Raw genomic sequence first — 17,062 nt, forward strand, 5'->3', positions numbered from 1 at the left:
ACAAATTATATCCCTTACTGAATGTGTGTAGAAATATGAGTGCAGAAGATTTTGTTTTACTGTTTTATTAAACAATGCAGTTGAGTATTTAACATCCAAGCATGCTCTGTGGCGTTTAGAAATGATGAAAAAGGCCCAGACGATGCTGACTCTGTATCAGTAGTGAATAATATCTGCTCTTAGAGCTATGGATTCAGTAAACAAATGAATACAGTAAATTGAGGCCACAGGCAGACTGTTCATGACTGTAGTGCAATAGTGAAATATGTAATGCAAAACATTGGAGAGCAAGTTTTCCAATATCCTTAACTACAGATGGCGACATTATGGTAAGGGTGTGGATAAATCCCTTGATTCAGTAGATGTTGGGGTTTGCTTTGATTTGTCATCTGTTTTTGCTTAGGTACCTTTAACCACATCAGTTTGACAAGACTTTTATCAATTCATAGGAAGCAGCTCAGATGAGGAAACGGACATCAAAGTCTAAGAGGACAAGGCAAGGACAAGGCCAGCCCAGGGGAAGGCGTGGTGGGCGACCCAGCGCCTCAGCTACAGGTTGTTTGTGTAAATTGTTGATGTATCGAAAAGTAGATAACAATTTTTTTCAGTGGCATTGCAGTTAATTACATAACCAAGTATTTCATGTTAATATACGTAGTTTGTCTGATTATATCAATTGTTAATTAGTATGTAGGTGGAAAAAACATGATTGCAGTCCTAAGCCTACCCTAATCCATTCTTACTCTTCTATGTGCTTATTTACAGGTGCACAGCCTCCACCTGACTGCTCCCTGTCATCCAGTGTGGGAGATCTGCCCACTTTCCCCTCAGCAAGTCCTCTGGCAAAATTTGGTAAATCACTTGAAAATGCCTTGAAAATGAGATCTCGATCTCAACTGGTCTTTTTTACCTGGTTAAATAAAGACTAAATAAAAATAAAAACAGTGATGAATGAATTTAACTTTAAATGTTACCTTCAAATCTCCATGTATAATTTAATTTAAGATAGACATTGGAACAAACCTTACACTGTAAGACAATGTATTACATAGATAAAGAACACTAATGGTAATAGCCAGGTCCATGGTGATGAAAATATGTGTATGCTATCTGTTGATTAATTGTTTTAATATTATATATGTAATCTAAATCATCTTATATAACGCAAGTTTATATTTTCTTTACAGAAAAAAATATGGAGAGGCTCTCTGCTATTTTGGCATCATGTCATTCTGATGAGCCTCAAAGAAGCTCAGCATCATCCTGGTCTTTCCGTCAGCAGAAAGCCTCAGAGCGCTGGAAAGAGTCAAGACCATACAACCTCCAGTGCCTCATAGAGAAGGAGGCTGTTGGTCATCCTTTGTGTTACCTCTGCAATGAGCCTGCTGTCATTCGGTTGGTATTCTTAAATACTAAACTTATTCCATGATCGGCTTTTAGAATTAGTGGTCAGTGTGTAATTATGTTTTCTTTTGTGCTGGTAGAAAACTTGAAAATTTCAGAAGCATCCCACAGGAATGTGGAAAATTATTTAGGACCTCCTGTGCCCAACTGCAAGGGGCTAAACCCTGAGACACATAAACCAAATAAATACAATTTTGTATCTCACCTGATTCAGAATATCCTAACTTGAATTAATAATTTTTTATAATCATTTTGCCTTTCCCTTCTAGGTGCAGAGATTGTCTTCCCGACGAGTGGTTCAGTGGCGACTGTGATGTACTGCATCACAAAAAGCAGCCACTCCACAACAGGGAATCCATTATTGATGGGTTTTTTTAAAGCTGTTCCTCCAACCACACACATCATGAAACAGGAGGATGGATATTGCACCCATGAGCAAGGTATGTCTCAATCTAAGCCTAATTTTTTCCATATGTATTTCTAACTTGTTACAAATAATGTAATGTAGTGGTTTCTTGTTTTTGTCAGCATGCATTTTGCCAGCTGCGAAGGCACCATGCTGTTCTTGTGAGGACACAAACATCATCATATCACCAGGGAAACCAGTGATTTTAATTACCATCAATGGTAAGAACAATTCACTACACTACACAGATCATGTGTATTAAGTATGTGGTTGGTGTGTATTCATGATGTTGTTTATTTGCATTATGTTCCAAGGGCGTTATGACTTGCAGCCACTGTATTTGTGTGGAACATGCCAGAGGCAGTGGACTCCTGAATTAAAGGACCTCATTAGGAGCGGATATTGGCCGACCTCTCTTAATGTGTCTACTTTGTATACATTGGACCTTTTGAGCTCCTTCCAGGAACTGAAGGTCATTTCTCCTGGTTTTGCCAGACAGGCCTTCGCAAAGTTGCTGGAGCACCGCACAAAGTGTGGAGGAAGAGTACGTAAAAAACTGTATTTACATAAGCAGACATCACAAAAATGTGTAATTCTCTGTATCTTCTAGTCTGGACATATCAATGGAGATGCACTGCAGTGCAGTTTCTTAGAGTTTTCGTACTCTTCATTTGAGGAAAACCAACTCTGCTGTGGTGCTGAATTCACCTGCCCAGCCTGCACACCTGAAATGTTGGCTGTTTCGGCAGATGGAAACAGGAAGTTGTATCGCTTTGGCCAAAGTGGAAGGTGCTCTTTTTTCCATTGTTTTTATTGATTCATTTATATTCCTGTGTGACTAATGCATCTATCTATTTGTCTTTCTTCTTCAGCAGTGAGGACCCTGCCTTTTTTGAGGGGCTCTTTGTGGCAAAAGACAGTGAAGTGTCCACATTTACTGAGGCCATCCAAAAAGCAGTGAAAAATGCAAGTTATATTGTGTGACAAAATGTGACAAAATAGCTTTATTGCTGAAATATTACTGGAATTAAATTTAAAGAAACAATGACCTATATAGCAGACACAATTGCAATTATTTTATTTATGTTTGTTGTGTATGTTATAGAGACATGGAAAAGGAAAATGTGGGGACTCCCAATGGACAGCAGCAAGAGAAAGTTGAAGGAGGGCCTCCGAGATATGTAAAGGTAAGTCTGTATTTTTTGGTCACTTGGCTTGTTAATCCTTAAGGGCTTTAACCTGATTATTGTATAACACTATTTATCAGACATGTCAAAGACTCCTGGACGAGACTGCAAGGCTAGCTGCACTAAAAACGGAGGTATATTGCTCAGATGATGAAACATCACAGTGGATCTCTGAGGTGATTGAATGGGCAGCTGGAGGTAAGCAAGACCAGATAACAGAAATCAGTGCAAAGAGTGCACATCGCATGTTTTACAACCAAGTTGTATTAAAATGGATTTTATATGTAGACCAAAACAAGTTCTTGAATTTAAAGTCCTGTGTTCTGTTATATTGAATTTACTGTAACTTTTATTTCTATAGAGACACCAAACGCACCGCATAACACTGAAGGCACCACACAGAGCGAACTTCAGCAGTCCATTGTGGGGCTCTACCTTAGTGTCAGGCAACAGAAGCAAACCCTCTACCGTCAGAATGGTATAACAATAAAACAAGTTCATAAAATCAATCTACTGTAGTGTTAACATTCCAACAAATGCATGTACTTGCAATTCATGAATTCTAACTGTCCATTATTTAAACTGCCATTTAGATTATGATAATCTAGATAGTGTTCTTGCTCTTAATGTCTTTTCAGACAGCAGCAAGTTTCGCCACCGCCTTCGGAGGAAGCTGGGAGAGGACAAAAAACTGCTTCTTCAGGAGATGCAGAGGTACAATGGACTAGTACCGGACTCTGCAGCAATCGATGTGGCTGCTGTGGAAAACACATTCACTGGAGAGAGCACTGTGTCCCCTTTGTGGCCATGGGAGGTTCATGGCAGTGGTATGTCAGTTTTGTAAAGCTTCATAAGAATTATTTTGAGTTCTTGTACTTCGAGTATACTGAACTAAATCATAACATATTAAGCGTTTTAATATCCATTAGGTTTGTGGGTGTATTTTAATTTTACTGTTATTGTGTACAGAAAACATCACAATCAAGAAGGCATTGTTTGACCAAGTGATGTTAACAAAGCGGCTGGAAGAGGAGAAGAGCATTTTGCTTTTGGAGATGGAGCAACATTGCACATGGTTGCAGAAGCAGGCAGAGGAGCTGAAGAACAAGGTGGCTGAGAATGGTAAGATGGAACAAAAATGTATTCATTGAAATAATTGCTTTCAAGATTAAAAGAAGTAAGCCGAAATCAGTGTCAGTCACAGAAGACAGACATCTTGCTGTGGAGTGCGTCTATAATGTGTCTTGTGTCCTTGGAAATGTAGACCAGGACAACGAAGGACTTTGCTGTCTCTTGAAAAAACAACTGTCTGAGCTGTTGGAGCAGTTGCAAGTGGTCCTCCGACAGTACAAGACTGCTTTAGGTCCTGAGGCCTCTGTCCATCTGCACATTGAGGAGGAGGATCAAAGTGACCTCAGCAGTCCAGACAGCAGTGAAGACGAAGAGGATGTCACAATTTAGGTAATTTACTCAAGTATGTACTGTATACTAGTGTTTATTTTGCAACCATACCTGTAAATGATTTATACAGCTTGTTCATTCTAGATTTCACCTTCTCTTACCATGTTTTTTTTTCACAGATTGATGCTGCATGACGGACTGGACTCCGTGCTGCCAGACCCATCAGCCACATACCCATGTACACATAAAAACACGATAGAAAGCACACAATAAGAGTTACAAAAAACACAATAAGATCATAAAAGTTGCAGTGATATTTTAAACTCCAATGCAGAAATGGGTGGTAGGGGGAACTGAGGCACTCAGAGTAGGAGAGTGATTTACAAAGCCTTTTTTGCAGCATGGCCATACAAATTAAAAACAACTAGCCAACGCGTTGCGGCCACAGGCCTTCATCGGGGCTGATATAAAATGGCTGCCCATATGTAACCTCATACCCATATGTAACCTGACTTCCTAGGAAAGGGCCTTATAGTAGAAACACAGATTGTGGTGTTTATCAGTAGAATACAATATACATCCACACTTAAATGGACATGAAAGAAGAACAATACAAAATATACAAGCAAACAACAATAGAGAACATTTCAAGCACTGTAAATCATCAGGTTAGGGTTTCTCATTCAGGAAGTTGAAGGAAGACTTATATTGGCCAAGGGAGCTGGATCCCGCCTAGATCAAAGAAAAGGGGAGAAGTCAAGTTCACCATTTAGGCCTGGGTACTGTGTAGCTTTCAGAGTATATATCCAAATGGATTCTCTCTGTGAGAGACTTTTTAACCTGTCTCCGCCCCTTGCTGAACTAGCTATATGCTCTATGCCTGAGATCTTCAAGGTGTTACAGCTGCTGTGGTTGGTCTTGTTGTAATGTAAAGCCATAGGATATTGGTGGTTGCCTGTCCTAATGGCATGTTTATGTTCAACTAATCATACCTTCAATTTATGTTTCATTCTCCCAATATAAAACCAGCCACACAGGCATTCCAGTCTGTACACAACAAACGTGTTGCAATTTATAAATGATTTAATATCATATCTCTAACCTGAAGTAACATCCGTGAATCGGTTGGCGTTGATCTATTATCACAACAATTGCAATTGACACATTTGTGATTCCCTGTTCTCATATTGAGCCATGTTTTATGGGGAGCTGAAGTGAGATGACTCTTCACCAGTTTATCATTAAGTTACCAGTTTATTTCTACTATAAGGCCTGCACAGACATGTGACCTTTCCCTGTATATAGGTTACATATGGGCAGCCATTTTATATTAGCCCTGATGAAGGCCTGTGGCCGCAAGGCATTGGCTTGTTTTAATTTGTATGGCCATGCTGCAACAAAGGCTTTTTAAATCACTCTCCCACTCTGAGTGCCTCAGTTCCCACTACCACCCAGTCTTTGGATCCTTACACTGAAGAGGACCAGAGGTAGAGACTAAAAGACAAAGAGACCTGTTTCAGTACACACCTTTCAGTGACTACAGATTGTAATGATCTTTAAGGCCAATCATTTTCATGGCTGTGTGAACCAGGTGCAGTAGCTTTGATTTAGTTGAAACAGGGAGGTTTCCAAACCAAACAGGCATACCGTATCTGATAACGCTTTCCAACACAGCCTGATAAAAATAAAACATAATTCTCTGCTCAACTCTGTATAGTCGCAGACTCCTTAGAAAGTACAATCTTTGGAGGAGTCTAGAACACACGCAGTCTACATGGGTGGTCCATGTTTAAGTTTGGTATATGTGGAAACTAAGGTACTTGTAGGACTGGGCTTGTGCAATTGGTTGGTTGTGGATGACAATTTTGCTGTGATCACAAACTTCTGTGGGATCGAAAATGATCTCCTCTGTCTTTTTAACATTTATTGTGAGATCGCACCACTCAACAAACCTTTCCACTTCAGAATGATAAATGTTAGTGTTGTCATGCTCCTGGAGTTAGCTCAGCACTGCAGAGTCATCAGAGTATTTGAAAATATAATTCTGTGTGTGACTTGCTGAGCACTCATTTGTGAACCATGTGAACAGAACTGGTCAGCTGACACCCCTGTGGAGCTCCTGTGCTTATGGTTTTTACCTGACAAACACTATTACTGACCTTAAGTAGCTGAGTTCTGTTTGTTAAAAAGGAGTGATACTGAGGGGCTGACAGCCAGTTGTTTCAGTTTCTGAATTAAAAGATGTGGCTGAAGCGTGTTAAAAGCAGAGCTAAATCAATAAAAAGCAGTCCCCCCACTATCCTCAAGATGTTGGCCTCTGCGTTTTACTATAGCCTATTGCTGAGTTATACATAGCCTACCATGTCCAAGGCAGTGTCTGTAGTGTTCAGAAATAAAAACCACTGTGTGCACATGAATGGAGGTCATGCATTGTTTCTGTGTGTGTTACTTTGACACTTATTTAATATAAGTATAATCATGTGTCTTAAAATGTATTATGAAACATTTAACTTATGTACAGTATTCAGTATTACACGATTCAATACAACATTAGATAAAAGATGTTTTGCATCCACTGGCAGCTCTGTTCAATAAAAAAATAATACAGACACAACATGACACTATATGAGACCAAATTATTCATATTCACACATACACAACTATCACTGGAACTCTTTCTGTCATCCTCCACTTTGGACAAAGAGCAACTGTGAAATCGCCCCCTTGGTAGGGGGACAACTGGCGATTGCACCGGACTGGACAGCAGCCGACAGATTTATGACGTTAGGTTATGGTTTAATAATCATTATGAATGAGGTGAGTATAGCCTATGGTGCTAGTGTTCATACAATCAACATCTATGTCCTTACAAATTAAAGTTGGTGGTGTGTCTGGAGCAGCTGCTGACAGTGACAGTTTCCTCATCACTAAACGTGGACCACAATCCGATCCTCAATCACTCACGTCATGAGGACGGGACAGTCTTTAGACATATAAGCTACATCCATGCATATAAGGCATAGGCGTGTCGCCTGTGTATATTCTGTGATTTTTCTCTCTCGAGCGAGACATGTTTTCAAATCCTCCCGCCCCTGAACGCATCTCCGTCAGTATCTGAAGTTACGTCTGAGAGACGTCTACTACACCGTAACAAATGTATATGTTCATGTTTTTCAAACATACATTTTCAAATTACATGACCATATACCTTAAGTTAATTTTTTTTGTATTATAAAGTAGCCTAACCAGAAATGTGTTTTCGCAACCCTAAATCCTCCCGCCACTGAACGCATCTCCGTCAGTCGAGCATAAGTTACGTCTGAGAGACGTGTACTACACCGTAATAAATGTATATGTTTATGTTTTTGAGACATACCTTTTCAAATAACATGACCATATATCTTAAGTTTGATTTTTTTGTATTAAAAAGTAATAAGAAATATGTTTTCGCAACCCTAATCTATCAACCAACCCTAACATCAACTGAAAACTACAAAGATGGGGACATGTCCGGAAGTTGCAATACACAGTGCTATGCTCCGCCATATTGTTTTGTAGTTCCAATGTGTTTTCTCTATTATGTGAAGTCATAACCAAGAATATTGTTGGCTTATTTATAGTTTTTAAGGATAGGGAACACATTTTTTAGGTCAGATTTTATGCATGTGATTGACAACATGGTGAAATCATGTTTTTTTTAGATTTTGGCCCTCATCAGTGGCGCCCCCTATTGACACTGATTCGGTTATAATAGTATAGATCAAGAGCTTTCCAAAACTGTTGATCCCATATCTCTAGCACTTTCTGTTGCTGATTTATGAGTCTTCAAAAACACCCCAATTTCAAGGTTCAAAGGTCATTCCTGGGGAGAAGGAAACACCCATATGTCTCATTCTGAAATATATTACTCTCTAGGTCAAGACCTTTCCAATGATGTCTTCATTGTCCACCTACGACAAAATTTCATTTTCGACTTGGTCCCAGCCAAGCCACTTTCAGGTGTACTTTCTCAGATGCCTTAGGGTCCCAGCTAGATAAAATAAATCCAACATTTTTTAAGGCCTATTTAATGGCCAAATATGTTCACAATATTGATGTTTGCCTTCCACACAGTCATATTTTTCAATTTGGATCAGTTAAGACCCAATCTTCCCATACAAATACATATTCTTGCAAATAAGCATATTCCCCATTCCCTTAATATGACCATAAACATAGCCTAGGCTATAGCTACTGCACCCTTTCCCACACTGATAGTTCAGTGGTTCCCAAACTTTCTCTACTGGGCCCCACTTTGGTTCATTAGATTTTTCTTTCTGCAATGTCCAGCTTTTATGTATTTTGTATTGATTGAGGCCACAGCAGAAACAACCTACCTTACATGGGCAGGATGTGGTAAAAGGAAATGGCCTGTGCCTCATTCCTCGCATTGTGACAGGCCTTTGACAGGTCATGTTTTGATATAGTTGCCTGTGGTGAGCATTCAGGAACACTCTCATCATGGACTGAAACCATTTAGGCCTATTGCAACAAAGTTATTAGACTTTGTTAGATAATTCATCTCCCTATAGATAGTTGTGTAAGTTAATGGTCAATCCCTCTGTGTCATAGTGACTTTCTGTAAGATTACTGTTGTGATCAGTTATCTGCCTTATTTTCTCTCTGAGGAACATGCTCTTTGGCGACTTCAATCTCACTCTCTGGCTGCTTACAGACACAGCTGTAGAGTTAGATGATAATGCCTTCCATCACTGGATGACACTTTGTGTTTCCTAGCTGGTGTGAATCCTTATCTTCATGTTTATGCCAATTGAATGTTAACACATCTCCCCTTTGCTATCTCAGCCCACCTTTCTAGTATAAGAATCTGAGCTTTACTGTTTGACCCTCAGAATTGAGGTGGACTCATGCACTTATGTTGTGATGACGAATCTTCTGTTCTCCTTGGACCAAGTAAATAAACTCCTTCAGCATAAGACATACAGGACTCTGGTGCTTATTCTTCATCGGCATCACCACAAATTCCTCCCTAACAGACTTGGGCTTAAGGCTCCACTCTAGATTGAATGTGATTGGCTAAAGACTAATCAGCTGGCTGTCAGATGACAACAGCTAGGGGCCCCTTATGACTTCAATGTCCTGCATGAATTTGCACAAAGCTTATAGGAGATGATCATTTGTGGATCTGCAGGTGCGCATTGGTCCCGCACCAAGGGATGACTGTTTGCAGAGTTACGTTGCAGACCTAAGTGTATTCACACTAGAAGTATGTCATGTGTTACTGTCTGACTTCTTCGGGTGGAGGCTCTATGGTGGAGGCTGGAACAGTGTGACATGAGTCAGGCCCGCAGGACCACTCGGAGCAGGGCCACTTGGACCAACAGGTCCGGTCAGCGATGTTGATGTCAGCACGGGCTGTGGACAGAGCTGAACTGGGACAGGGGTGGAGTGCATGTGTGTGTGTTGTGTGTGTCTGGTGTTGGCATCTCCATAGCAACAGTGCCTCAGGTACTGCAGCATTTACCTTACCAAAAATGACATCAGTGAGGGTCAAACAAATAATAGCCTCACATTATCCTTTTCCCATTTGTTAATGATCTTTATTTCTTTATGTACAGCCATGACCTTTTGTCAGCAACAAAGTTAACAACTTGTGTTTTTCCATACTGCGAAAGTAACCAATTTTAAAAAGCAATAAAATGTCAAGAACATGAAATCAAATAATACGTGAGCTTTTGATATAATAGAAGTGAAGTTTATGTGGAGTTCTCCATCTTATCTCAACTAGAAATAAACATGACCTTAAATACAAAATATAAACTTGATGACATATATGCTCCAACCAAAACATTCACATTGAAACAAAAACATTCACATTACACATTTTTATTTTTAAACAATTTGAAGAGAATCCTTTGGCTGCCAGGAATGGGCCCACTCCTTGCCACTGAAAACAGATGAGAAATGTTATTTTTGTTACTGGTGCTTGCTGAGTATTTCTAATAAGCTTAACCTTCTAACACGTGTCACCCTACAGAATATTCTAGGGGTGACCTCAAATAGTTGACGATTCAATTCGGAGAGGTCTGATTTGACTATCAACCTTGTCAGAATAGCACCAAACGTCATCAACAGTACAAACAGTCTATTCTCACGCTTGTTTACGTGATTCTCTCCCTCAAATATCTAAAGTTAGAAATGCCCAATTCTGTTCATGTCCCTGTGAACACTCTAATAACAAACTAATAACTTTTATAAACTGATAGGCAAGATACGTAGGAACTTTGACTGCATTTGCATGGAGTAATCACACACATTTCATCTTTGAGCTGCAGGACTCTACTTCACTCGGTAATCGCCTCCGCGCCAGCTGACTACCTGTAACCATGGCTGTAACAAGCAGACTTCACAGAAGGGAACTGCCACTGAGACTGAATGTTTGTGCTGCCAGTCACCCTCGGACGTGTGTTGTCAGTGCCGGGATGCTATGCTGGACATAAAAAGTTGCTGCATAGCGTATAACTGGAGCAGAGTGGGTGAGTTTTTTTCGTCTCTTTTCAATAGAAACCAGGCAAAGCAAACAGATGTTTGATGCCTCATATTATGGGCTGGGACGCTGTTCTACTGTTGATGACGTTTGGTGCTGTTCTGAGCATTATTTGTCGCTGTGAGTGGCTGTTTGATCGCAATTTGCGCGTGGAGAAATATGCTGCGCTGTTTGTTATGGTGCAGTCTTTGCTAAAGTTGCTACAACTAGAGAAGCTAAAGGTTAGCAGATTTTATCTCTCGAGGGGGGGGGTCTAACTCACCATGGGTTAAATTTATGCTGTAATATCCCTTTAAGTATTAATGCAGACTAGGCCTATAGAGGGAGAGATTAAGCAAAATTGCATAATTACATACCAAACTGGACAGGGCTCCCACTCCACCAACATCTCTGCTTTGCCCTGTAAAGACAGTAAAGAACAACAAAAAAGAAAGACATCTATCATTATTCTAAAAGGCATCAATCTCAATCTTACGAATCAGCTATTATCTGTGGTTGCAATCACTGAGTTTTGTTGGTGCATTGGGACTTTCCTGATATTTACATTGTTTCATAATGATATGTTCAGTATAAACTGTGTTTTAATCTGTGATTCAAAAACACCCTACAGATGGGCCGGTGCATATTCTCATTTGCCCAGGTCATAGTATTTCAAAGGAGGTTAAATCGAAAGCAACTGGGATCTTAGACAGAGAGGACAGATGGTTTGAAAGAGGAGTTAAAGAAGCCATCTATGTAAAAGTAGAGAAACCATCCCTCAACAGGGGAGGTGGTCTCAGACACCACCTATCTCCAATTTACAATGCTGCCCTTTCATCCCTTCCCAGGAGATTCAACAATCTAGCCTCAAAGAACAACCACTGTTCACAAGTGGTAAGTGACTCCAACGACTGTCGTCATAACAACATAGGGCACTAACGAAGTCGAAACCAACTTTCTATCAAAGACAGTCATTTAAACGACTGTCGTTATAACAACATAGGGCATAAACGAAGTCGAAACCAACTTTCTATCAAAGGCAGTAATTTAAACGACTGTCGTTGGCACATGGAGCACAAATGGGAACCAGTGACATCATCACCCTTGTGAAACCCCCTCCCAGAGGTTAAATAGTGAGTCTCCACACCAGATAGTTGGACCAGTCCCAGCCTGGTCAGATGCTACATGAACTGATGAAGCCTCTTGGATGAGAGGTGAAACGTCTTCCTAGACAAATAACTAAGTCCAGTTGCTTTCGATTTAACCTCCTTTGAAACCCTACAGATGATATACACAAGGATGTTTCTAAAACTGACAGTGCATTTGTGTAGAATTTCAACAAATAAGTATTTTATTTTGTTTTTGCAGGGGCAGTACATGATTACAATTAATTGCAACAGAGTTAGCTAATTTTACATGGGTGTCTGTCTACCCTGTTTAACCTTTCTCACTCTCTCCCTCTTTACTCTCCTTATGGGAAAAGTCTCAAGACGAGCATGGTAAGAGCAATCTGTGAACATAAAAACATAGCTGTTACTAACTAACTTTTTTTTTTTTTTTAGATTAGGAGCAACAAGAAAAATACAACTGTGAAGACTTCAGTGGTATGCAAGCCAAGAATGGTTATAGAACGCTTAGCATGTTATACCCTAACTACAAAAGTTATTTGGTAAAATTAAACACATTAAGCCTGATGGATTTCCTGTGTTTTCTGTTAAAAATCATCTCTCATAAAAACTTACAACTATTTGGCAAATAATGTGGGGAAAATGATCAAAGCATCAACCCCTGTAAATACATGTATTTCAGCCGGGACCACTTCAGTCAAAGAAACTTAATTACAATTGCAAAATTTAATTTTGACGGCGTGGCTTTTTTCTGGGACCTCCCTGCTCTCACTGACCTATATGGAAGGCATGAGGCAGGGAGAGCAGAGTCAGCAAGACCCCCAGAACAGAGCAAGCACCAATGACCCAATTATGACATTGGTAAGTCAGAACAAAATGAGAAGGAGGAGCTGGGTTGTAAAGCAGCAAGCTGAGAAAGCAGCAGAAGCAGATGGCTGACTGATGCAGTTTAAATAGAGCGCCCAATTGAATGAGAAGGAGGAGATATGGTCCGCTGATAAGGAGCTGGCCTATCACAGCCAGCCAGCTGATATGAGCCTGTCCAACATGGCCTGCCCACATCAGCTGATGAGGTGAGCAGCACAGCTTGACTATGTGGCCTGCCTGAACTAATGCTACAGTCAATTTTTGCAACTATGTGCGCAGTGGCACACAGTGTATGTTTTCTGATTAAGTCAACCAGTAAACCATTATCCAAGTTCCTGCCAAAGACATTTCTTGTGAATATGCAAAATTATTAAATGATTGGTTTGTGCTGTAAGGATAACAAACAGGAATAATTTAAACTTACTTTTTTGTAGCTTCTTTCTCTCTGGCATATGCCTTGTTGCCACTGCAATATAAGATTATACTTCACTCATATATCCTTTAAAAGATGACCCTATCCCTTCTTAACTGTATGTAATGTATTAATAAACAGTGATAATGAGATATTGATAATCAACAGAGACATGAGATTACCAATGTAATTAATTGAGAACACCCTATAAACATTAGTACATACCTGACTTTTTACTCATGTCGGTCTGCTCTGCCTTTCCCTCTGCGTTGGTCTGCTCCGCACCGGTCTGCTCTGCCTGTCCCTCTGCGTCGGTCTGCTGCTCCACGTACCACTCCATGTTGGTCTGCTCTGCTTGTCCCTCCATGTTCGCCTTGCTTGGCCCTTCCAGTGGGTCACAGGGTGTGAGGTGCAGTGTGATTAGCGCCTCCTCATTTACATCTGGGTCCTGGTTCCAACCTGCAGTTAAACAAATTGTCAAATCTCAACCAGATTTGTGTTCACTTTAGAAACTTTTGAGTCTCCTGGATCTATTCAATTTCTACAAATCTATACTGTATTTAATTCTTTGTGACTGTAACTATAACTCAGAATATTATCATATGGTTCAATTAATTAAAATATTATTTTATTTCTCTGTAACAGACCATTATTATCACTGCTGTTCTTGGTGTATAATGGACCATGTATCCAGCCACTTCGTGTCAAGGTCTTGCATCACCCTGTCAGGGTTTTTTCCTAAACAATGACCAGGTCCCTGCACACTATCCCTTACATACTTTATGGTCAGCGTCCTGTTCTGAAAGCTGATGCCAACAGACTCAATAAACTCATCAGGAAAGCTGCTCCTGTCATGGGAGTGGAACTCCAGTTGGTTGTGAGAGAGGAAGATGCTGAGAAAACTCTCAGCATCATGAACAATTTCTCTCACCCCCTGCATGCCACACATGCACATTACTCTAACTATTATTAGCATTTACTCCATTCACACTATAATAAACCAATAATCTGGCATGAAAATGTCCTTTAGGATTAAAAAAAAGTTCTATCTCATCTTATTTTATCTATAACATTGTTTATACAGGACAATGACAGAGTACTCACAAGATTGACATCAAACTAAACTAAACTATTTAAACTAACATGTGTGTGGTGAAGGAGCACCGTTATTTTGTCACTTTATATTTTGACATGGACAAAGGAGACAGCGACGCCAGACAGCCAAACATTTTACAGGAGGAAACTGATGTTTTGATCCGGGAGGTCCAAGTTCACAGTGGCCGAATATATGGTAACACGGACAGACCTCCACGGACTGATGAAGCAGAAATAGTCTGGGAGGAGGTTATTGTTAATCAGATTTGCCCTGATACACTAAGAACTGTTGCCCAGTGTGGAAAAAATAAAAAAACAGAAAAACGCACCCTTTTCCACTAATAAATACGCTCACATTTACTCTTTACGGTCTGTTATAGTTAACAACGGACTGTTATACAGAAATACAAGACCGTAGGATGTAGAATAAAGAGCGTAATTCATTGTGTTATCAAAACGCAGCATTCAAAAGAGCCGTGTCATAAAAAAAGGTTAATCCACTCCTTTTGTGAGAATTGCTGTCACAGCCCACGAGATGACAGACTCTGCGACCGCTGTGTGATGTCACATGATATGTAAGGGATAATGTATAGTTTGGAGGTTGTTATGGAGAAATAAACCCCGACAGGTTGTATGGAACCCGGTTTATTTCTCCATAACAACCGACCAACTATACATTATCCCGCTTATTACACGGTTCACAAGTGAAATAATTAATTTGAAACATAATGTTGATCAAAATACGACTTTAAACGATTTAAAATTGCATCATTTAGCGAATCTGCAAGACTGGTCACGTCGGCTGTGTTGCTGAGCATCCTCCTGGTCGTGCATTTGAAGCCTTTGATAATCAATCAGTGGATCAATGGATTACCATACAGGTGTTAAGATGTGTGTATTGTGTGTAGTCGTATCTGTCATAAACAAGAGATTAATCTTACTGTTTACGGGGTGCGTTTGTGTTGTGGATCCGCGGTGCCACCGAGACGAGAGGAGAGCTGTGACACCGGGTCAGAGGCTCTGATCAGCAGGTTTGGTTTTCAGGCACAATGTGGAAGGAGCCTCCACTCTCCTTGTAACAAGTTACAAGTCGTTTATCTAACATCACTACTTGCGCAGAAAGTAGACCAGGTTGGAGCTGGCGGGCTTTCAGCACACTTTCGGCACGGCTTTTTGGCACGAAATTGTCACTGCGCCAAGCTGAATCTGTGACACTTCCCCCTGCTGCACCGCCACACCCATCTCAGCGCACTGCTGTCTACCAAATTACCAAACTGACCGTGCGCTGTGTTGCGCTGCATGAAACTTGCACTGCGCCGCTGCCACAAAACTAGAAGGCCATAATTCCTTTCCAATACAATAATTTAATAATACCATTTGTTAAGCATGCATTGCATGCATCTTACCTTCACAAAGGTACTCATAAAATGAGCCAATCTCTTGGAGGTAGTCTTTGGCAAAATCAGTAAGGCTGCAACGAGGGGTGAGGATCTCACACTTGGTTTGCTCCTTCTTTGTCTTCTTTCCAAGAAGAAGCACTGGTTTGTAACCAATAGCATGGAGTTTCTCAAGCTGCAATGACATAAGTTTGTATTATCAGTTGAAAAAAATGGAATAGCAACTACAAAACTAACTGAACACATTGATTAATGACAAAAATATGACATTACTGAGGACAGAATCCATACTAATGCCATTTAGGATGATCTGATTTCGTGATGAGTTTCACTTTTGTATAAAAATGTATGTGCAAACAGGAACAGTTCATTATGTGTAAGCAAAAAACTAAACTTTAAGACAAATAGCAACAGTAAGGGTACAATATGTATCACATTTGTAACACTTGTTTTTCATTTAGATAACTAGAAAGAAACTGAAGCATCAACAATGACAATTTCTAAATGTATTCAAAATAGAGAGAAGCATTTGTGTTTCTGTGACTGAATAGGTGAATGCTGCAAATGCATTTATAGTTGGCAGTGTATACATTTTACAAGCTGTAGTGGTATAAACGCAGTCCATTTCTTCTATGAACTTTTTTGTTATGAACACAGAAATACCTGAGGATCACAGGATTTTCCATGTATACCACATAACTTATTTCCAGTATTATCTGAGCAGTTCAATGTCATTTTAAAATCTGCACAAACCATTATGGTGGCTTCATCCTTAATGGATGCCACGTTGTGGTTCTTCTTACGGCCAACCACCCATTCTTCTCTCTTATAATCAAACTTTTGAAGCTTCTTTTTAAGGTGCTGCTTCAGAGGCTGCTCTGTCTTGCAGTGAGGACACACCTTCTGCGCACAAAACAAAACTCCCTTGCAAAAGGGACACGTCTTTTTTGTAGACCCTCCTGGCATGACAAAAATATCATAAATATAGGACGATATGATGAATATCACTTCTTAAATGTACAGGCTTGACGTAGCCTAACATTAAAAAAACGGGGGGGGGGGGGGGGGGGGGCGAGTTCGATATGGCTACGATATGTAATATGATATATGAGGAATCTCTGATGATTAAAATGTTGTATTCAGTTGATGTCAAGAAGGTTCAGAAATTAAATAAAACCAAAGCCCTTCTGTGCGCCGTGGCATTTGAATGTCGTGCTTGCACGCACGCAATTAACTTCCA

General features: G+C 40.1%; 1 protein-coding gene and 3 long non-coding RNA genes across 4 annotated transcripts; 3 read left to right on the top strand and 1 right to left on the bottom strand.

The window, feature by feature from the left end:
* Positions 1 to 512: 512 nt before the first annotated feature.
* On the top strand, positions 513 to 2,032 carry LOC146986726 (uncharacterized). The gene is made up of 5 exons (XR_015035893.1): positions 513 to 555; positions 766 to 852; positions 1,188 to 1,395; positions 1,674 to 1,844; positions 1,933 to 2,032. It is a non-coding gene; the product is annotated as an uncharacterized LOC146986726 (long non-coding RNA).
* A 189-nt stretch (positions 2,033 to 2,221) lies between these two features.
* Positions 2,222 to 2,776, top strand: LOC146986727 (uncharacterized). The gene is made up of 3 exons (XR_015035894.1): positions 2,222 to 2,354; positions 2,421 to 2,599; positions 2,683 to 2,776. It is a non-coding gene; the product is annotated as an uncharacterized LOC146986727 (long non-coding RNA).
* A 143-nt stretch (positions 2,777 to 2,919) lies between these two features.
* LOC146986728 (uncharacterized) lies at positions 2,920 to 5,538 on the top strand. Its single transcript, XM_085777871.1, has 7 exons — positions 2,920 to 2,997; positions 3,078 to 3,195; positions 3,359 to 3,475; positions 3,636 to 3,824; positions 3,967 to 4,119; positions 4,262 to 4,458; positions 4,578 to 5,538. Exons 1-6 carry the CDS (start codon positions 2,920 to 2,922, stop codon positions 4,456 to 4,458), a joined length of 852 nt encoding a protein of 283 aa, XP_085633997.1. The 3' UTR covers positions 4,578 to 5,538.
* Positions 5,539 to 10,168: 4,630 nt separating this feature from the next.
* On the bottom strand, positions 10,169 to 13,431 carry LOC146986729 (uncharacterized). Its single transcript, XR_015035895.1, has 4 exons — positions 13,343 to 13,431; positions 12,367 to 12,434; positions 11,302 to 11,345; positions 10,169 to 10,345 (listed from the first exon to the last, which is right to left on the bottom strand). It is a non-coding gene; the product is annotated as an uncharacterized LOC146986729 (long non-coding RNA).
* Between the last annotated feature and the right edge of the window lie 3,631 nt (positions 13,432 to 17,062).

This window comes from Trachurus japonicus, chromosome 5, assembly GCF_045865225.1.
Source record: "Trachurus japonicus isolate A0001 chromosome 5, Traja_1.0".
NCBI classification, from domain to species: Eukaryota; Metazoa; Chordata; class Actinopteri; order Carangiformes; family Carangidae; genus Trachurus; species Trachurus japonicus.